At 40.7% G+C, this 22,261-nt stretch overlaps 2 protein-coding genes across 2 annotated transcripts; one reads left to right on the forward strand and one right to left on the reverse strand.

Moving 5' to 3' along the window:
* Nucleotides 1-7,949: 7,949 nt before the first annotated feature.
* On the reverse strand, nucleotides 7,950-11,378 carry LOC141009883 (cytochrome c). The gene is made up of 3 exons (XM_073482618.1): nucleotides 11,305-11,378; nucleotides 9,541-9,715; nucleotides 7,950-9,246 (listed from the first exon to the last, which is right to left on the reverse strand). Exons 2-3 carry the CDS (start codon nucleotides 9,707-9,709, stop codon nucleotides 9,101-9,103), a joined length of 315 nt encoding a protein of 104 aa, XP_073338719.1. The 5' UTR covers nucleotides 9,710-9,715; nucleotides 11,305-11,378; the 3' UTR covers nucleotides 7,950-9,100.
* A 2,794-nt stretch (nucleotides 11,379-14,172) lies between these two features.
* rbm45 (RNA binding motif protein 45) lies at nucleotides 14,173-21,730 on the forward strand. The gene is made up of 11 exons (XM_073482280.1): nucleotides 14,173-14,499; nucleotides 14,985-15,107; nucleotides 15,531-15,657; nucleotides 15,753-15,890; nucleotides 17,292-17,462; nucleotides 17,751-17,880; nucleotides 18,581-18,674; nucleotides 19,118-19,275; nucleotides 19,535-19,610; nucleotides 19,715-19,853; nucleotides 21,157-21,730. Exons 1-10 carry the CDS (start codon nucleotides 14,224-14,226, stop codon nucleotides 19,829-19,831), a joined length of 1,410 nt encoding a protein of 469 aa, XP_073338381.1. The 5' UTR covers nucleotides 14,173-14,223; the 3' UTR covers nucleotides 19,832-19,853; nucleotides 21,157-21,730.
* Nucleotides 21,731-22,261: the final 531 nt, after the last annotated feature.

Consider the following 22,261-nt stretch of genomic DNA (forward strand, 5'->3'; position numbering starts at 1 on the left):
AACTGACAGACCTGAAGACCTTTTCAGAGACAGACCAGCCAGAAACGGCACTTATTTGAAAAAATATGTGAAGAAAGATAAGAAATATAGACAAAGGTTTGAAAAAAAAATCTTTAAGGGGTTTACATCTGCATGGAGGTGTTTCTACAACAGCCAGCCAGCCTGGTCTGCTGTCATGGAGGAAGACCTTGTCACAGACATGGATTCAACACCAGCACCCTCCAGACAGGATGGACATCTTGAACCTTCAGAGGTTCATGTGGGAGCTGAGCAAAATGTTGATGAAAATGTTGACACTGCCAGCAGCGACCTGATGTCTGACTCTGCACCTACTAGAAAACTGTCTACCACTGTCTCAATCAGTTCCAGTGGGGACACCATCACTGGTAAGGAAGCAGTCACAGACATTGATGCAACACCTGAACCCTCCATGGTGCTGTCAGGAGCAGAACATGTGGATGAGGTCACTGGATCAGCCAGCAGCAGTTCTAATTTGAAAAAATCACCGAAGGCAGATAAGAAATCTCCTCCAAGGAAGGGCAAAAAGATCTTTAAGGGGTTTAAGTCTGCATGTAAGTGTTTTTTCAATCGTCATCCAAGAACAAAGGTGACTGATGAACAAGGCTTGGATGTGGATGACGTATCAGAAAGCAGCTACTCGACATGTGACTCTACATTTCATGACGAAAGGTCTCATACTGCCTCAATCAGCTCATTTCAAGCAGTGGAGCATTGTGATGTGATGTCTCCTGTCATGGAGGAAGACCTTGTCACAGACGTGGATTCGATACCAGCACCCTCCAGACAGGATGGACATCTTGAACCTTCAGAGGTTCATGTGGGAGCTGAGCAAAATGTGGATGAAAATGTCGAGACTGGCAGCAATAACCTGACATCCGGCTGTGCATCTCCTAGAGAGCTGTGCAACACTTTCTCAATCAGATCCAGTGAGGACATCTGGACTGCTGAGAAAGCAGAACACGTCACAGGCATGGCTAAAGGCACTACAGTCATTATGGTGCTGCCGGCACCAGGACATGTATGTGAGGTCATTGGGTCATCCAACACCGATGCTAATTTGCCAAAACCAGGATCTCCATTTCCCACTTCCACCAAGATGGAGGCACCTTCCCAGTCTCCAGTTGAAGTGAAAAACCAGATCATGTACGCGGACTCCACCTCAAGACATTCAGCACAGGACAGACATCTTGAAGATTCCCTAGAGGACAACAGTGCTCTCTACAACATAGTCAAAGGATTCATTGACGGCCTTACTAAACAGCAGCGGAAGGAATGGAGCAGAGGTGTTTATAGCATGGATGTGCAGAAGAAGCTGTCTGACAGCTTTGTAAAGGGGATGAAGGTTTTGTTGAAAGGGCACGAAGCTGAGATTTCATTTCCCCTCCAAGGATCTGCTTCCCAATACTGTAGCTCGCACATATGGAGTACCACCTCTTGCCAATCATGTGAGAAAGAGGCACTCGCCCAAGAGTTACTTTCAAAATTTACCAAGGAGTTGGACATTACTGATGAACACATGAGGCAGATTTTGAACGGTTCCTTTGGGAAGGCTTCCTGTGATGTGGCTGCTGCAAAAACACCTGTAAGCATATCACCCAAAATCATCGGGGACACAGAGACAAAGACCACTGGAGACAAAGTCCACAAGAAAAAGTCGTCGTGGTGGAGCCGCTTTTGCAAATATTGGAAGAAGAAGGTCCACGCCGCCCCAGTTTCTCTGGAGGATCAGGGTTATGTTTCAGGTAGCGTAGAAGACCCAACCAGAAGTTGGAGCGATGTGAAAAGCTTTTCGTCAGGGTCAGAAGAATAATGAGGCTCAGGATCAGGCTATGCAGACCAAAAGGCCCTCGCTGCTAAAGAGAATCCATTTCAGCTGCTGCTGCTGTCAGCGGTGCAGTTGTTAGCACTGATACCACACAGCAAGTAGGTCCTGGATTCGATTCCCAGCTGGTGCCTACTACCCCGTCCTCCCCCCTCCTACTATCCCCCTATTCCCTCCTTTCTCTTACTCTCTCTCTCTCTCCCCTCTGTCCCCCTGAGTCCAGTGATGCTCATGGGGATATTCAAAAAGTGCCATGAGATATAACGTCTGTAATTAGGCGCCATCTCAACAAAACTGGTTTGACAAAGGGCGTCACGGTGGTACAGTGGTTAGCACTGTTACCTCACAGTAAGAAGGTCCTGGGTTTGATTCCAGATTCTTGGACCTTTCTGTGTGGAGTTTGCATGTTCTCCCCGTGTCTGCGTGGGTTCTCCCCGGGTGCTCCGGCTTCCTCCCACCCCAAAACATGCAGGGTCGGACAGTTCCTGCCCCTGCCTCTTTCTCTTTCAACCCAACCGTTTAAGGCAGATGGCTGCCCACCTAGAGTCCGGTTCTGTTCAAGGTTTCTGCCGTTTTAAAGGCAGTTTTTCCTTGCTGCTGTCGCCAAGTGTTTGCTCATGGGGGAATGTTGGGTCTCTGCTCTCTCCCTATAAAAATTGAAATGTCAAAATGTACGAATTGGCTTGACATAGGGCGTCACGGTGGTACAGTGGTTAGCACTGTTACCTCACAGCAAGAAGGTCCTGGGTTTGATTCCAGATTCTGGACCTTTCTGTGCGGAGTTTGCATGTTCTCCCCGTGTCTGCGTGGGTTCTCTCCAGGTGCTCTGGTTTCCTCCCACCCGAAGACATGCAACTTAGGTTAATTGTAAAATATAAAAATAAAAAGGCTGCAAATTTACACTTTTTATACATTTTGAGATGCTTTCTTCAAACTTTGGATAAGGTGAAACAGCTGAAATACTTTCCCGCCGCACTCAAGCTGACATTGTTAATGTTCAAAGAATATATAGTTGAATGAGTACAGTAACAGTTTAAAAAAAAGTAGATCAGAGATTTTCAAAATACTTAATAAATATATGTTAAACACTAATGGAAGCAGTTAACGTTCTTCAGGAGGTGTAGCTGCTAGCTAGACAAGAGAGCCCTTTACTGATGGAGAGACAGACATCAAGACAGTTGCCTGCTGAGAAATGCTGGATAATTCAAGAAAGGGCACTCAAGATATTTAAAAACGTCTTGCTTGATTCCCATGGCACATGTCCAGTTTGGAAGTGGAGCTGATGGGAGAATTCCCAGTAAGGTCATCTGAATACATCAGGAATGTTTGAGAACTGCAGCACTGAGGGGTTAACTGTCTTCTTTCCCATCTGTGGCAGCAGTGTTTACACCACAATCCTGCTGTTTGAGAGGGGATACTACAGCTTTTTAATTCAGAATAAACTAAAATAGTCCACCATTATATAACTTCCTAAATGACAGTGGAATTAAATAATATAACAGGCAGTTGTTTTATATTCCACAGCTGGTGAAATCACTTGCTAGAATCAATTACAATTGGGTTCAATGCCAAAAATCAACAACATAAGCCTATATGTAGGGAATCATTTTAATATCAATAATTGTAAAAAGGCAAGAGAAAAGGTAAATAAAATAATAATTTCGCTCTACTTTTAGGATAGTCATTCCATATTCAAACGATTAAAAGAAAAGGGAAACTAGTCATCAAATTAAAATTGTGATATGACAATTTGTATGACAGGTCAAAAGGAATATGGCAAAAAGCTTACATTTAAAATGGCAATAGAAACTGAAAAGGAAATGACAGTATATGAAGCATATAAAGATGAACATGTCAAATTAATGTCATGGAAGAGTCTACTTGGAGAAGCTTAGATTAAAGGTTATAACTAAAACAGGAAACAAAAATGCACAAGATTATTGGAAAGGAAAAATGCAATGGCAAACGTCACTCATGCTTAACAAATATGTGTGGACGAGGGTGCCCTCTTGTGGCCGAATATATTACAGCAGTATGACAAAACCACATATGACAAAAACACTATGGTGTTTTTGTCATATTTGGTTTGTGGTCATATGTGGTTTGGTGTGGCTCTATTTTTTAAAATTAGTATATAGGTTGTAGTTGTCCACCAGTATCCTCACTACCAACCAGTCTATGATAATAAACCATGAATGAAACATGAACACCAGGCTGACAGAAGTAAAGCCATAACCAAAGAAAACATTATTTATGGTCACAAGTGCAACAGGCTGTAAAAATGATAAAGTGGGTATCATAAAAACTATGTCCTGAAGCGAGTTTGACAATTTTTTTCGAACTCGTTATGAGCACCCTGTGATGTGATGTGTTTAATCACACATAATGCGGAAGTCATGCTGCTTTCTTCAAAGTGAGGATGACCTGAATACAGTGTGTTTACAGCATTCTGGATGAGAAGTTGTTTTAAGTTCACCAGTTCTTTTACTAGGTCATGGTTTGTGCATGAAGCGAAGGAAGTAATTCCAAACTTACTAATAAAATACACGTGGAATATAAGTTTTTCAAGTGCACCCCATACTGTGGTGGTGGGGTTTGTGGTCCTAAAACCCAGAAATCAGTCAGCATTTTTGCATATCGGGTTCCATCGTCTCAAAGTCAATGGATGTTTTGAATTGGTTTTATGCCTGAAATAAGCTCTGTCGATTGTTTATTATAAAAAATATAGATTATAGGGATTTTAAGGTTTGGGTTTCTGGCGAGGGAATACATTATGTCAATGCAGGAGCTCGCAAGTACAAATAATTTAACGTCTGTGTTTGTAGTCAAAGCAGTTGACAACAATATTGTGACCTCATGAGGCCTCACATGACCTCAGGTGTACACTAAAGGTCTCTGTATCATCTTTACCAACAAAGTAATCCAGCTGGTGAGGCTCTGTCACATCCAACGTCTCCTCACAAACACACACACCTGTTTGTCATCCATAACCCTATATCTGGGTCAGCTGTATTTATAACTCATAAGGGAGACCCTCATTTACAGCTGGCTCTGTGCGTGTGTGTGTGTGTGTGTGTGTGTGTGTGTGTGGTTATGACTTAGGTTACCTTCAGGACACATTTCAGCCTGATGACCATTTCATTTGGGGCAGCTGGTGCAATCAGGGGGCAAAAGCAATTGGAAAACAGTTGATTTTTGCCTCAGTGTGAGAGGTTAGTGTTCAGTTCAGGTTAGAAAAGGTTATCTTATTTGGCTAAAAAGTATTAAATCCAAATCTTGGGGACAAAAAATTCCCTGTTTTCCAAATGTACCGCTCAGGGAAGGTAGCTTGTGTCCCAGTTCAGTCGCTGACGATTCACCACGTTTGTCGCGTCCTCAGACGGACATTGTAAGTGCGCAAGTGAGGAGCGAGCAGCTGATGAAGGAATCATTTCCCTGGTCAGAAGGTCAGATCCTAATTTGATTGGTCCTAATCTTAAAGGTCCCGCCCCTTTAAAAACACTTGAGAGGTCAGACCAGCGATTAAATAACAACATTAGAGTACTAGTGATTATAATAAATAGTGTATTTGTCAGGCTCAATGTTGGACAAGCAGTGGTTATAGTTAGGGTAAGTGTGTGTGTGTGTGTGTGTGTGTGTGTGTGTGTGTGTGTGCGTTCGCCTTATGCTGCTCTGTATAAATGTCACCATAAATTACAAACAATAATTAAGAGCTATTTTAACATAGCAGTGACATTGTCATTTATGACATCATTTATCAAATCTTGGCTCCACAATCTTAATGCGCTCTCACCTGTGATTTATTGATCTATTGATTGATTTTCTAGTTAATACACATATATCACAAATATCATAAAACGTTCCTATTTTCTCACTTACTTATCTGACTTATATAGCTGCCTACTGTCTCTCTTATTGCATATATAATTTTACGGTAAATGTTTTAGTTTTGTAATCATTGCACTTACGACTTTGAATAATTTGTGCTGTTGTCCGTGAACACAAACATGCATTGTGAGAAACCCACCTGGACCACCGGGGATCAGTAACAACCCACGAGCCCTTAAATTATGCAAATGTGTGACTCCATGAGGTAGTGTGATGTCACAAAGTCGCAGAATTAAAAGCGGGACTGCCGACGAGGCGTTTCAGGAGCAGAGGAGCTTCAGTTCGTGCGGACTTTGACCTTTTTAACTTTCAAGAACTTTTAAGTGCAGGGAAAAAAACGAAAAAGCGTAACAGTCCCCTTTAAGACTCCTTTGTCGTTGACTTGGTTTGTTTTCCAGCTGTTGTTGCAGGTGTATAGTTTGGGAACACCTTGTAAAATGAGATGATACGACGAGGTTTTATCCTGATATAATGAATTTGACTAAAGCATATCAGTTGCTCACCTGATCTCTCCCTCTCTCTGTCCACCCGTTCCTGTCGGCCCACCTTTGTTTCCTGGTTATCTAGTGACCTTGTCGTTACTACTGCCTTTGCTCATCTGCTGTCTGTTGACCCTCGCCTTGCTTGTGCAGCCTATGACGTCAACTAAACTGCCTCTGGGTCGTATTTCCTGTGCCGGTTACGAGAGCCACGTTCTTCAGTCTTTCATTACAACAGTGTCAGTGTGACAAAATGCTTTTTCTAATAATAATAACACCCACTCTGACCACCAGGTGTTACTAACTCCTCGTGAGTCTGTCCTTGAGGCTGCTGTGTTTCTTCATATTCTGTATATTATACAAAGATACAGACTATTTTATAAGGATGAAGACATGTAGAACCATTGTGATCACCAGAGCTACTTTACAGACACAATCAACTGTACTTATGGCTTCCTCCATATGAAAGTATGTAATTAGGTGGAACATAATGCTCCATAACAGATGTTTATCTTAATTATGGTTTTTCCGCAAACTTGTTCCTCATATAATTTTAATGAGTTTACAGCCCAGCAGCACAAATAACCTAAATGTACGCGGCCCGCTGTAGTCAGGCAGTTTGTTTGAAGACTGATCCGGACTGATCCAGTCACGTCCCTGCTGCACACTGAGCTTTGATCGGGTGGAGGAAATGTGACAGGGGACAGGACCTGAGCTGTCCTCAGCTGGCACAGTTCCTAGAAAGGTCTCATGAGCAGTGGAGGATTATATAACATTACGCTGTATATGAGCAGGCGTGGCTGTCACAGAGGGGAGTTAAGTCCAACTCAGCCAGAAGTCATGACGTCCATTAACACAGGACGAAGGGACAGAAAATGATGTTTTCATGAGCTGTGGTGAAATCTAATCTGATCCACGCCTTCTAAACAGGAAACAATTAAGTCCCTAAGTTGTTTTGTCTATTGAAACAGTATCTTAATGAGTTTACTATTTTGTTATTAGAGGATTACATTCGCCTCATTACACTGATAACACACTCACAATGCCAGAATCAGGAGCCAGATTGAAGTTGCTCTGGTTTGATCTAAAGAGAAGACAGTGAAGGTCTTCTTGTATGACATTTTAGAGGATAAGTTCACCCAAAAATTAACATTTAGACATTATCTCCTCACTTTCAAGCCGTTGGAAAGTCGGATAAAGATACCAGCTTTAAACAGGGTGTAAAAAACATATTTTTTAAATCAATTTGGGGCTTCTGGAGACTTGGATTATACTGGACGAGCTGTTTGGAGCCATTTTATGCTTTTATTATTGTTGTTTTACACTTTCCATCAGCATGAGGGTGAGTAGGTGATGACTGAATTCTCATTTTTGGGGCGAACTGTTCCTTTCAGTAAATGATTTTAGAAAAGATTTAATAAGAATGATCATTTTCCCTTTAATATAGCAGTCAAAATTCAATACAGCTGCAAAAAGATCATTGGAGAATCGGTCTGGTTTTGTCTGAAGAAAATGGTTTTAATAAAGATGGTTAAATCAAATATAATGAAGCAAATTAAATAATTTCATTTGAAGGGAATTCAATCATTTACACCCAGTCTTTATACCAGTTTTATTTCACCAAGTGAAAGAATAATTATCATTTAGTATCATTGTTCTGAATGATTTAATCCACTTGTGACTAGAAAATATCAGGCAGTGTTACTTGGAGACAAAAAATGAAGAGACAACCAGTCGGGTTTATATTTTTGGACGTTTTCTTTTAATTGATCCATCATCCATCCTGCCCACAACTACACAACATAGCTACCACATTATAATATTATTCATGTGCACCAAGAGCAAGCAGCCCCATCAAAACATTGTATAGATTCAGTCTCAGATTGTAGTAAAATAAGTTAAAACGACACTCTTCCAGGCCTGTGAAACCAGGTAAATAACAAAGTCTTCCTTCCCTCCAGATGGTGCCCTCGATGGGTTTTTTATAATACAGTAGCTCCACAACATTGTTAGGCATGGTGATTGAATTGCAGCCGATTTCACACTGTAGAGATCTCAGCATGGTGATGGTTTCAGGCATTAAATACGCACTCAAACCCCACAATTCTTAGCTGTAAAGAGGCAGATAACAGTGAGTCACACTTTGTACAATGTTTAAAAAACTCGTACAGAGTCTAACGACAGCAGGGGGTAAAAACAGGAGCTCAGAGGGGCTGCTTCACTAACTTAATATTTAGTGTGTTAAATTTAAGGAGCATTCACATCAAGTGGGAGTTTCTAACCACAGGGTTAGATAAGAGGGAGTGCAGGTTAATAACGCTGTCACTTCCTGTAAGGTTAGAAACTCCAGCTGTCATGAAAGCTGGCAGTAGATTGATAATCAGCACCAGTTAACCACCAAAAGTCCCACGCTCTCCAACCGTTATCACTCTGATGTAACTGATACTAGATGTTTTTACCGTCATAGTATTACAAATGAGGCTGATGGCGGGCGGCTCTCCAAGCAGAAAGTACAGGACAAGTGTTGTCATGGAAAACAGAATGAGTGACAGGCCAGGTAACCTATCACTTTATACATTTTAAATGATGTGATTTGTTTGTTGTTCTTCTCATGAGAGTCAAAGTACCGATTGACAAAAAACGAAAAAAGGACTGTGGTTTTATGTTAAGCCACTTGAACTATTGCTCGCACCCTGACATTAAAAGAGAAAGTGACACTTGCTGTGAACTCACTGGCTCACAAGATGTGCCACTTCTCTAACCTTGGACAATATATATTAATCTTATGTACAAATGACTAAACATAAAACCATGTTAAGCATGTGCAAGCCTAAAAATAAACAAAAACAATAAAATGACATTAAATATTCTGATTTTCATGACTACTTCTTCATGATGTCGCTGATTTAAGGTATGCAATGAGGTCCCCGCGCTCTCCCTTCTTCTTGATGCCAGCGAAGATCATTTTGGTGCCAGGAATGTACTTCTTGGGGTTCTCCAGGTACTCCATCAAGGTGTCTTCACCCCACACAATACCTGCGCAGAGAAAAAAATGAAATGATCAAATAATGACGAAAGCAGGATAAATTATTGAATCATTGTTTTTGTTAAAGATTAACACTAAGAGGCAATTCTTAAAAGCCTTTTCTATAAACCAATAAGGTTACTAGTGCAGAAAAGATTATCGACAGAAAGCTAATTCACAACTTTAGTTTTAAATGAAGGATTTAGCTCAGTAGCTAAGTGGCTTTTCTGGAGATATTACAGTTATGTCCCATTATTACCCAGAACACACTCTTCGCTTGTGCATCCAACCACTAGCGAACTGACCTTTACTCTTGTTGGCGTCTGTGTATGAGTAGCCCTCCGCCTGCCCGGTCTTGCGTCCGAACAGACCCCAGAGGTTGGGGCCCACCTTGTGCTTGCCGCCCTGCTCGACCGTGTGGCACTGTGCACACTTCTGGACGAAAGCCTTCTTTCCTTTGGCGATGTCTCCCATAGTCAGCTGAAGAAAAAGGAAAAGAGAACAGAAAGAAAAAAAGTCAGCAAATTGTAATAATCCTATCCACACTGGAAGATGTTTTTCTATTCATAGACACCACAGTTATGACAGGAAGCTCATTCACAGCTCTGCTCTGACCGACGCCATCTTGTGAAGGTCGTGTAAGGACACAACTTTCTCTGCACCGCTTTCTTTATATTGCATTCTGGCAAGTAGTGACATTCCCCTGCTGTCGAGGTCATTTCAAGGAAACCCAACAACATACCTTCGCAGGAAACCACCCCTTAATAAAAAAAACACATTAGCTTAGCCTCCACTCGCTCCCGTTATATCACAGTTAATAACAGCCAGCCTCAGCTCGGGTTACTTTACCAAGAAGAGCTGCCAGGCTTGTCCAGTAAATGCGGTTTATCTGAACGGTATCCCGCCATTAGGGTATAGCTTTAACACGTCGCTGCTGAAGAGGGAAGCCAGTGAGTTTAAACGAGCTACTATTGATGTACTTAGCTAAAGGTGGGTTAATGATACGTGCCAGTGTGGCAGAGGACGGACAGGTGTTTCCCTTCCTCATAATACCAACCAGGAAGCCTTTACAATGCGCGACTAACACGCTAACTAATTAGCTTGACCTCCGCTGTAACAATAATACTGATGTTTCGTTGTTTGACATACAGCTTTAATAAATCACCAGGCAACATTTTTAAGGGGTACGCTGCAGATTGTAGCGCAGCCGGTGTGTCCTGTCCTGACGTGACCTCGGTCGTGACTGACACTTGTCAACCAGCCAAATGTGACACTTAAAGCTGGGAAAAGCTGGCATATCAAGAGCGATTTACAACACTCATATCTGAATTAGGTACACTATCTACCAAACAATGACTTCTTATCGCATTTATTAGCTAAAGGCCGCTCGATCGTGAATTAAAAAGGACTGCAGCAGGTGGATTTGGAGTTATATAATAACATGTAACTCACTCTATAACTTAAGGCATACAGATGTTTATATATACACACAATCTGAGGTAAAGAGGAAGGTTAAGTTAGCTTACATGTCACAGCCCTTTAACATGGCGGGCTACACATCCTTCTAGGGAAGCACCAAGGACACACAGCACTGTCACTAGAAACTGAAAGCAGACAACTAATATGTTTGTTTTTTTACATTTTCTATATGAAAGGGCAAAGCTCACAGAGCTAGGTTAGCTTGGTCTGGCTAGCCGGAGATGTGTCACCCCATCCAGGTTGTCAAGGATGCTTCAATGTCGGCGTAGGAGAAGCTCGCACTCGGCGCCAGAGGTATCACCTTAAACAGGTGAATCAAGCGGATAACAGGGACGACTTATGAGCGTATATATAAATCTTTCCAACAATTATACAATCCTTTAAAAAACCACACCGCATTACACTTAAATAACGGGCTACGTCGACGAACGCACGTAAAGAGAGCAAACCGAGCTATTCACCAACATGGCGGCCGACGTTACTAGAATCTTCCGTTGAGCATCTCCCTCCTTCTAACTCAGCATCATTTTTGACCAATAAAGCCACAATTTATTTCATACATCCCCTCAATGAGAAGCACGAAAGCTTACCTTTTTGGTTAAAAGGAGCGGGGATAAAATCACTCGGGGTGCGGGTGCAGGGCTGCTTCTCTCGGCCGGTGAGCGGTTTCTGTCGGTCGTAAAGAAGGTCACTTCACTTTAGAGGCACCGGCTTTTGACGTCATCATCCAATCACGTGCCGGGCGGGCGCTATCCTCCGAATCCTGACGCGGTGACTTCAATCCGGCCGCGTCCCGTTTCTATGAGGAGGCGCTTCCTTACCCGACTTCATGTGCTTCGTTTTACTTTAGAAATAAATAAATAGCTGGTTTTTTGAGGGGACAAAGCTCAGATGAACTCTGATAAATCAAAAATGGCGACACGATGTTGCCGTTGTCGCTGGTTCCGTAAGGGATGGAACAAGGGTCCAGTGAAGGAAGCGAAAAGAGTGGAGTGGAACTGGTCCCGCAACTTGTCGCATTCCCCAACTTCCATTGTGACGACAGAGGCACCTGCAGGCGCGCACAGGCTATATAAGGACTTTAAAATGTGCGTTTCTTTACTGTCAAAATGGACAAATTACATTATCATTTTAGATATATAGAAAATTTAGTTTATCCATTGTATTACAGTTCCAAGATGTTGGGTATATAGGAAAAACTCAACAAATCTTAATATTTTTGGCGCTATTTAATAAAAAAAAGTTTAGGCACACATGTTGCTGGGCATCCAAGCTATTCTAGTGGTGGTTGAATGATTTTTAAAAAAAATTATTATTATTAATAGGATGCCAAGTCCAGACAGTAATTCATTAATTCACATTTCACAAAAAAAAAACATCAGAAAACTTCCAATCTTCTCTGTAACAAACCTTTTAAAAACAGGAAGTCAAGGTCAAATATGATCTATTCTCTATCACACAGTAAAAGTTTATACATACATTACCACTCTAGAGCAGACTTCTCAAAGCTCTGCATGATAAAAGACACACGCACGTTATTAATGTTATTAATAAAGACAAATGATAAAATATAATTAACAACCTTCAGAGTACAGTGCTCCATACGTTTTCATTCTGGGTCAGAGTTCAGTTGAGGTGACTTGGTCAGACTTATCTTCTGTACGCTACAACTCTAATATTTCTGTCTGGTACAAGACTATTAACAGCAATATCACATAGCTCAACACAGGTCTATACAACATATTAGTTACACAGTGGAAATGCTGACATTGTGAGACTCCAAAAAAGTTGGGACGAAAAAAAAGTGCAAAGACAATATTAAGAGTTTTACCTCATCAACTTCAATAATTATTGTAACTATGTACTTATTATGAAAGTGATTCTAACAACATGTTTCAAACAATTTGGGACAAGGGCAACAAAAGACTGTGAAAGTTGTGAAATGTTTCAAAAACACCTGTTTGGAACATTTCACAGGTAAACAGGTGATAGTTTTATGATTGGGTATGAAAGGGGCATGCTAAAAAGGCTCAGTCGTTCACAGTTGAGGATGGGGCACACGTAAACACAGTTTGTTTGCAAATTATTTAATTATGTCTTTATTTACCTTTTGGAATCGAGGTTAAACATTTGTCCTCAAGAGGATTGCTCAGCAGTTGCTATAACACAGAGCCACACACCCACACACACGCGCGCACACACCCACACACACACACGCACACAGGATATGGTGGCACAATTATAGATCATTCCTGAGACCCTCACCCCAACCCGACAAAAGAGTCACATGCCTCTGACGCCATAACATCAGCTGACAGACTTATGTGTGTGTTATATGTGGGTTAGTAACGTAATAGCCCATACTTAATTCAACATACCATTCATGACAAATGTAGAAAGATTTTTGTATCTTAACATGAGTTACAGTGGTGGATGGTAACTAAGTACATTTACTCATTTGATATACTTTTTCTTGATTGTATTTTCTTCTCCTACTATTACTTCTACTTCACAAAGGAAATATTGTACTTTTTAATCCACTACATTTTTTTTTTTTATGAATTTGGTCTTAACAGATTAAGATTTTAGCACAGCAAAACATTAAAACATGTGCAAGTACAGCTGAAATCATTAGTCAATCAATCGATTAACAAGCAACTATTTAGATAATCATTTAAATCATTTAGGCCCAAATTCTTCATGCGAACACAACAATCTTCTTAAATATGAGGATTTGCTACTTTTTCTTTTAATCGTTTTTTATTTATTTTAATAAATTTTAAACAATTTAAAAATTTCTACCGGTTGAACAAAAGGAAAGTGTTGTGAGGGTGTCAGCAGATAAATCCATAATAATATGGACACTTATGTATTAATGCATGAGTAATAGTTATCTTAATAAATAATATCTAATAATATATCAGTCACAGGGGTCATTTCTACGTTGACTATTTTGGCTTTTAATACTTTCAGTAGGATACATTTTTCTGATTGTATGTACAGACTTACGTAAACGGATTTTTACTTGTAATAGAGCATTTTTACAATATGATGTTGGTATTTTTCTTAAGTAAAGGATGTGACTTCTTCCTGCACAGCTGGTGAGTTGCAAAAGCTCTCTGCAGCATCCTTGTGTAAGCACCCAGGGGTGCAGTTACACCTCCCGTCCAGCAGGTGGCAGTATCGGTCACTGTCTTTGCGATCTACTTCCTGTCCACTGATAGATTCACAACTGTAAGAATTAACACAATTAACGTACTAATTTATGCCAAGACTACATTAAGTCACAAAACACTCGTGGTCAACACATTTAAAGATTATATCAAATGACTTATAAACATTTTTTTTACTCACGCTTCGCGACAAGTAGCCATCTTTGGATCTCGGTGTCTTTACCTCTTTTTTAGTTGCGATTCCCGAAGTTCCAAATTGAAACAGGAAATTCCGACGAGCACTTGAAGGCAGCACAAACGCCTTTCCGGCAGTACTCCGTCGAGCAGAAAACAAAGATGGAGGAGTATCCCTCTAAACAAGCGACCGAGAACCTCGACGACCCTCCAAACAGTCGGCTTTTCGCGGTCACCAGTCGGTCGATAACCGAAGATGAACTCCGGGAGAGTTTCTCTGTGTTCGGGGACATTCAGGGCGTTTGGGTGGTCAAAGATAAGCAGACAAAGGAGTCCAAAGGAATCTGCTATGTGAAGTTCGCCAAGTCCTCTCAGGCCTGTTTGGCCATGGAGGAAATGCACGGCAAAGTGCTGATGGAGGGGACCAAACCCATTAAGGTACCACTAACTCACAGGTTTAATCACGTTTACTGTTAATATCTCTAAAGTTTAAGTTACACGGGCGAAACACAAAAGACGTTCGGTCTGCTCACTAGTTAGCTTGCTAGCATGCTACGTAAGGGGCGTTAACGTTAGCTACTCCAGTATTTAAAGGGTTAGTTCGCATTAATTACAAAATACACATTGTCTTACAGACTCCTAAGGTGTCCAGCACTGCATGTAGGTCATGTGCTGAAGTATTTGATATGTCTGTTACTGCTTCAGTCCAGCTGAAGTGAAACTACTTTTGATTTGGGGCCCGAAATAAACGAAAATGAACACTTCAATAACTTGTCTGTCTTGTCTGTCCAGAAATGTTTGTCTCAGTTGTCAAGGCTGTTCCACTTTCCTCTCAAACTACGCCCTACTGAGGAAACAACATCCTGTTTGTTTTATTAGGCTGCACTTGTAACCCTTTTCCCCTTCTCTTCTTGGTTGTGCAGGTGTTCATTGCTCAGTCACGATCTTCGACAAGACACAGAGACGTTGAGGACGAGGAGCTGACCAGGATCTTTGTCATGATCCCCAAAACCTTCTCAGAGGACGACCTTAAAGAGACATTCAAAGTAATTTCACTAAGGCTGCAACTAACAGCAACAGCCATTTTCATTATCCATTAATCTATTGATTATTTTCCCAACTAATCGATTAGTTGTTTGGTCCAGAAAATGATGAAAAATGTCTATCAGAGTTTACAAAGCCCAATATAACATGCTCAAATGACATTTTTTCTCCCCAAGCCAAAGATTTTCAGTTTACTGTCATGGAGGACGAAAGAAACCAGAAGCTATTCACATTTAAGAAGCTGGAATCGGAGAGTTTTGACTTTTTTCTGACTTGAAACTAGCTCAAACTTTCCAATTATATCATAAAAAGTTGCCGATTATTTTAAACAGTTGTAAGTAACGTGTAATGCAAAATAACCAGTTTAGAAAGAAGAATACAAATCCTGTAATTTCCCGGCTGTTGCCTCTGTCTGTCTCTTTCAGGAGTACGGTGATATTGAATATTGCGTGATCATCAAGAATAAGACCACAGGGGAAAGTAAAGGACTCGGCTACGTGAGATACTACAAACCCTCTCAAGCTGCCATCGCTATAGAAAACTGTGACAAAGGTAAGCCAGTGTCCAAATCTTATACTGCTGCAGGAAAATGTACTGACTCAGAGCTGTCCTGTTGTTGATGATGATGATGTTGGTGGTGTCATTAGCTTACAGGGCCATCCTGGCTGAACCTCGCACCAAGGCTTCGTCAACAGAAGACTACTCCGGGGGACAAGCCAGAGTTGATTACATGGGCGGTGGTGGTGGTGGTAACGACGGGATGAACCAGTATGCTCTCCCTATGGGTATGCAGTTTTCTGACTTCTTCATTCAGTATTTCTTTTCTGTTTTTTATCTGGATTCAGGGCTGTGTGATGTGGCGGTGTATATCTTGTGACATAGAAAAACAGCTATTGATTTATATTATGCTCTATTGTTTATTTAGTTGTGTTGCAAATCACACCCTTAGGCTCCAGTTCTTTGGTAATTTGGACAACGTTTTGTGTTTTTCTGCGTGGCATAAAAACAATCGAGGAGTGAATGTGACACGGACCAGAAAACTGTACTTTGCAAATTAGAAGTAGAACCGTCCTCAAAATTTAAGGCCTATATTTATTGTGTTCGTATTTATAGTTGAAAAGTGTTTCTTAACCCCCTTTTTAATTTTATTAATTCATATTTTATTCCATCCTTAAAGGAAGATTTGCATAAATTTACTAAATAAACGAAGACAATCGTGAAATATGTTTTTTGGAGGACAAAATATATCAAGAAAAAGGCCCTTCCATGTGATCATTTGATCTATTTATTCATTAAATTTATATAAAATGCTCTTTATAGTGATATGTACCTTTTTTATCTCCTCATGAAATCACCTGTATCAGGATATGAAGTCCTAATCTCAAGCCCACGATTGGGCCCCAGCATTTAAGTCGAATCAGTATTTAACTACAAACCTTTGATGTGCTGTAGGACTGTTCAGAACAAGTAACCAGTAGCTAGTTTTAAATGTAATCTGGAGTTGTTTACATTTAGTAGTGCCATGGAGCAATGTTTTCATGAATGGGTCCCTGTTTTCGGGGGAGTTTCATGTTATTCCAATGATCTACAGGTGGCAGTAGCGTGCCAAGAAACACAGCAATGCACCAGCAAAGGCAGGGAAGACGACTGCTAGCAAGTAAACGTAGATATAATTAATGCATGTCACACTTTTTAATAAAGATAAGTGGCTTAAGACACTGTTGATAAGCCATTTACTTGTACTGAGAACAAGCTCATTGACATTCCTTCTCAGTCTCAGTCGTAACTTCTCAGTCATTGAGAAGGAATGTCGACCCGACAGGAGGGTGAGCAGTTCAGAGGAGACTTGCCAGAAAGGGAAGCAGGTATATTGTTATCAGAGTAGATGTCTGTCAGCCTGCTTAATTGTTATTCAAATCAACTGTGCACTTAAAGCTGGATTTATTAGTTTTGTGCAGGATGTCAATAAAGGAAATGTTTGTGTATAAATGGTGAAGAGACAACCGGTTAGATTGAAGAGGTGAATGAGGAGGCTCACAGTCTCTATTAGGATTTTTCTTTTTCAGTGACACTTAACAGAAACACTTGATTAAACTAGAAACAGTCTCTTCTAGAAGCTCTCTGATGGGAATCCCTAGCTGCAGTCGTCTCTGTTATTGACCCTGGTGTCCGTCTTCCCTCCACAGCTGACCCTGGCAGCTACCAAAACATGGACTACCGCTCGGGCGACTTCACGCGGTGCCTGATGGTCTCAACGCGAGCTGCACTTACCCAGGAGCAGATATTTGCTCTATTTGACCTCATTCCTGGCATGGAGTACTGCGAGCTGCAGAGAGACGCTTATGGAATGAGTAAAGGTGAGTGATTAAACACAAAGTATAGCTTTACTCATCCAGAGAAACTTTTTCTCAGCTGTCTGAAAAGGAGACGTCTTCGCTGAGATTTAAGTACTGTAAAAATGTTCATATCCTAATTTAAAGAAGAGGAGATTGTTTCAACATGTTTTCCACCTGTGGCAACGAAACACAAAATAAATAAAATAGTTCTAACTGTAGATTGTAATTCATCTAGTCTATGTTGATGTGACTTTAAACTTGAAGTATTCTGCTTGAAACTCATCCTGCTGGCTGTTTTTCTGCCCTCAGGTCATGCTCTGATCCGCTACAGTAATCTTGGATCAGCGCTTTACGCCAAAGAAAAGCTGAATGGCTTTGAATACCCACCTGGCAACAGACTGGCAGTCAATTTTGTTGACGACGGGGAGGACCGCAGCAGGTACACACACACACACACACACACACATGACTGTACAGTATACTTAATACACAAAGCCAGTAAACACTTCAGAAGGGTCACAAAGCAGAAATGCCCTTTAAAGTTAATATATACATACATTAATTAAAAAACTGGGACCAAAATGCCACTGGTAATTAATAGTAACCTTCTCTAGAAGTCTTCTGGGTCACGGTCTATTTGTTAAAAATTCACGGTTGAATGTGACTATTACCCCCTGTGGGCCACAGTGGCCGGGTAGTTGTTCTCCCTGTGTGAAGCCCTGATGAAGAAGAAAAGAATCAGGAAGTCTTTGTGTAGTAAACAAAGAAGCACGTAGTCTGAAGCAGTAAAGGTTGTTGGCACCACATAGTTGAGACTTGGAGGATTATCTTACATGAACCATTGTGTTAAAGAAAGTGTTTATGAATCTCTACACTCATGTAACTTCACATTGTCACAAATTGAGTTCTTCTTTACTAGTGTGTGTACAAATACTAAGTAAAAGTACCCTACAAGGTTTAAACTGACCTAAAAATAATCTGAGAGACACAAAGTAGTTTTAATTAGAAATGTGATGGACTGTCTCCAGTTCTGTCTGTATGCAGCCCAGTCCTTAAGTAATTTGGTCACACAGCAACAACTGAATGGGTATAAAGCTTTGAAGATCAGCTTGAAACAGGCCGTGTGTTTCTGTGTGCAGTCCTGCAGGTCGGATGGCGATGCAGTTTGTTGCAGCACAGATGATGTCTGCAGTGTGGAACGGACCCTCCACCAGCCAAGTAATGAAACCCACTGTGAGTACATGAAGATGTGTCAGATCCTCTCTATCTCTTTATTATGCCACTTTTGCTATAGCCACTGTTTTCTTCACAAATTGATTATAATTCAGCAGAATATCAGAATTATGTTTGTGAGATCTGTTGTTCTAGATTTACATTTTTCTTGCTGTGGTCACATATTAGAGAGATGATGTAATCAACATAACTACTCTTCTTGTAAATAACAACTTAAGGTTAATTACTCTCCTGGGTAATTATTCCTTCAGGCCACCTATAACGCTTTACAGATTAAATAATCAATGTAATAACAGTAGCTAATTACACAACATTGAAGACGCCCAACCTGGAAACTGATGTTCATAATGATAAAACAACATTTGACCAACTGGTTTTGGACAGCAAATCCAAATGTTTTAGCTGAATCACTGATCCTGGGTGTGTTTGTCGGTATCCACCAGGGCTTCTCCACAATCGCCCCAATGTCCCGGATTCAGACAGACGTCAACCTGCCCCCTCTGAAGAAGCTCGCTCCCCCCGACAGCAAGGCGAAGGAGCGCTTGTTTGTTGTGTTCAGCCCCTCCCCGCTGCCCCCAGATGTGCTGGAGGATGTTTTCTGGTAAATGTCCCATGCGTTGACTCATAATTCTACTTAATTATAACATTGTAAATATACATTCTTCCATAAATGTCACAAAATGCATGAAACAATGAGCATATGGTGAAAATAATAGTTCATGTACCAGAAGGTCAGAGGTTCAATTGCCGAAAACTGCAAGCTTCGATGTAATGTTGCTGTGTAAACGATGATCCAGACGATCTGCTTCATCAAATGTTCCTGTTTTACAACTAAATGTTGTCTCTGTCCGTCTCTGTAGTCGCTTTGGTTCCCTCATTGAGGTCCATTTGGTTCCTGGAAGGAAGGTCGGATACATGAAGTATGCAGACAAACAGGTGACTCTGAACTTCTGCATTTAAAACCAAATCATGTATTTCCCCCTCAATAAATTTCCCTTTCATCCTGGTTTGTTAATCTTCCCCTATCTCTCTCCTCTCAGTGTGCAGAAGACGCCCTGGCGCTTCTCCACGGTCGGGTCGTCAACGGAGTAAAGATGAAGGTGATGCTGGCTGATCCTCCCAGAGAGGAATCTCACAAACGTCTCCGGACCTACTAGGACCACGTGACAAAAATGACCGGTAAGTGCCAAATATCTGCTGCAGGGAACACCAGTGTTAATAACTGGACAATAGGGTGCCAAAATATTTTGGTAACAATGTATTATATACTGTATACTATAAATACAATACACACAGCAGAAAAGGCACATTTCTCCGATTGTTGAGTAGAAAAATATGCTTCAGGTCGACGTGTTAACTAACCAGTGATCACCCAGGAAAGACATTAACGAAACAGTCAACCAAGTTTAATTTAGCATATGAAAGGTGGGCTAACACTTCATTTTACAGGGCTGCAAATGTCACGGTAAGTAGGTGGTAATTACCAAGTAACATGTTTGAAATTATATATTTCATTTATATTTATTGAAATAAGAGACACCGCGCTCAACTCGTGTATAAAGCTTGAGTACGGGGTGCTGAATCCCTCTCGTAGTGAATAAACAAAAGAAAAATAAAGACAGCACTCCCATCAAACTGTTTATTGTTGCCACACGGACGTATATATATTTAAACAGATTTATATTTATTGAAATTTACCCCGACATGATTTAATAATGATCTTCTGCTACTTTACAACAAGCAGTTAATAAATAGCGGGTCATTTCTTTAATAAATTTCCAGGAAATGTCTGACTGGTTTCTGCATAAAGCTGGAGTATGAAACTTTTGTCTCCCCCTTGTGGCGTTTCCATACTCCTGCTGATCATCCAGTTTTTAAGAAGATTTTTTTCATCTTTAATATCCAGCTAGTTTCTGCCCAACTTCTGCAGCTGTTCTGCACAATTGTAATGTTACTATATATATGTTACTTGGTAATTTCCACCTACTTACCATGAAATTTGTGGAGCTGTAAAATGAAGTGTTACCAAATCCTTTTTGAAACTATATCTGAACACTGACTCACAATCACTGTGCATTTTCTGTTTGTGTCACATATATATGATATAAAACATGAGGCATGACTAGAATGAGGTGAGAACAGGTTAAACAAAGAAAGCTCGTTAGCAGCAGGTCTTAACTAATAATAATAGTACAGTGGTACACCATTATACTCAAGTGTAGCACCATTGTTGTTAGAGGGTGATAAATGTGTGTTATTCCTTAATACACAATCTAGAATAGCAAACATGGTTTACTTGCAAACCTGCGTAGACTGTGTGCGAGAGCTTCTCCCGTCTTGACATGTCCGCCCGCAGTCTTCCACATTGCTGTATACCTGTTTCTGCTATTTTTAAGGAAAGCTCTTCGTAGGCTGACAAGATGTCAACAAGTTTCTGATGTTTCTCTTCCTGTGAATAACACTGCAGCTTCTTGTTCCCTAGGCGACTGTTGTCATGACACAATGACACCTGACCTGACAGACCGACCGACATCAAGACCGTCTCCCGACCTCTGACACGACCTTTAACACCTGTCTGACCATACCTCTGGCCAGTGACCTTGCTGTGACTCACTCATAAAACCACAGTAGCATCTTACTACAATGGAGTCTTTATCATTATAGTCTGTGAACGACAATGTGAGTATGTGTAGCTGTGCTCAGTGTCACGCTTCTTTCACGCATTTTATTTTTCAATCCTGAGACTGCTTTTAGCTCGTGTCAGATGGACTAACCAATGTACAACTACAGCAGTAGTTCACCATGATTCATCAACATACTACTGATGAAAGCATTTAAGTTAAAGTATCTCACATGGTAGGTCAGGTGTTTGGCAGCATTTTCTTCTTCAAGTACAGGAGGCTGTTGATAAGCTAGAAAACAGGATTTGTTTTCTCGTTCCTTTTTTCTCTCATAGTATGCCCTGTATGTTAATGTTGAGCTCAGTTTGAAGGCATTTATCAAAATGTGAACTTTATTTTGTCTCAGTAAAAATAAAGATCAGTTTGAACACACCATTCTTCCTGTCTCGTCTCTTCATTTGAAGCTTCCTAACAAATAACCGTTGACAGTTATGGTTTTCAGCATTCCACATCATGATGTTATCGGTGTTACATCTACAAGGGGCGCTGTCCGGCCTTGTTGCTCCCCGATAGCTTAAAATTCATCTTTGAATCTTATTTGTCTGTTTTCTGAAAGTCATTCTGCTGTTTTACTTTGATCTGTACACAGAAAAGTGGGATAAAGATTGGGACAAATTTGGGAAATAGTATTAAAGGGAAAACCTAGTAGTTTTTGTTTGAGGGGAAACAAATTGTGAAGATGCAGAGTCAAATCAGACACATAACAAGTCTGTCAAATCACAAATTAGAGAAACATTTTTTCATTGATCAGGTTAAAAAATCTGAATCTTCACTTGTTCTGGTTCAGCAACATCGACAACTGCTCACCAAGACTTTAATATATTGTATACTTTACTGCTACTCTGCCAGTCTGCTAAGCCGGTGGGTTTTTAGATGAATAGAGCTGCCCACGTGGTGGAAAACTGC

Source organism: Pagrus major, chromosome 15 (genome assembly GCF_040436345.1).
Source record: "Pagrus major chromosome 15, Pma_NU_1.0".
NCBI lineage: Eukaryota > Metazoa > Chordata > Actinopteri > Spariformes > Sparidae > Pagrus > Pagrus major.

Excerpts from the sequence above, each read along its gene's own strand:
- rbm45 (XM_073482280.1), top strand. The coding sequence starts at position 14,224 with ATGGAGGAGTATCCCTCTAAACAAGCGACCGAGAACCTCGACGACCCT. Across the intron at positions 15,108-15,530 it reads ACCTTAAAGAGACATTCAAA|GAGTACGGTGATATTGAATA; the intron begins GTAATTTCACTA and ends TGTCTCTTTCAG. Across the intron at positions 19,276-19,534 it reads GTGCTGGAGGATGTTTTCTG|TCGCTTTGGTTCCCTCATTG; the intron begins GTAAATGTCCCA and ends CCGTCTCTGTAG.
- LOC141009883 (XM_073482618.1), bottom strand. The coding sequence starts at position 9,709 with ATGGGAGACATCGCCAAAGGAAAGAAGGCTTTCGTCCAGAAGTGTGCA. Across the intron at positions 9,247-9,540 it reads AGACGCCAACAAGAGTAAAG|GTATTGTGTGGGGTGAAGAC; the intron begins GTCAGTTCGCTA and ends TTCTCTGCGCAG.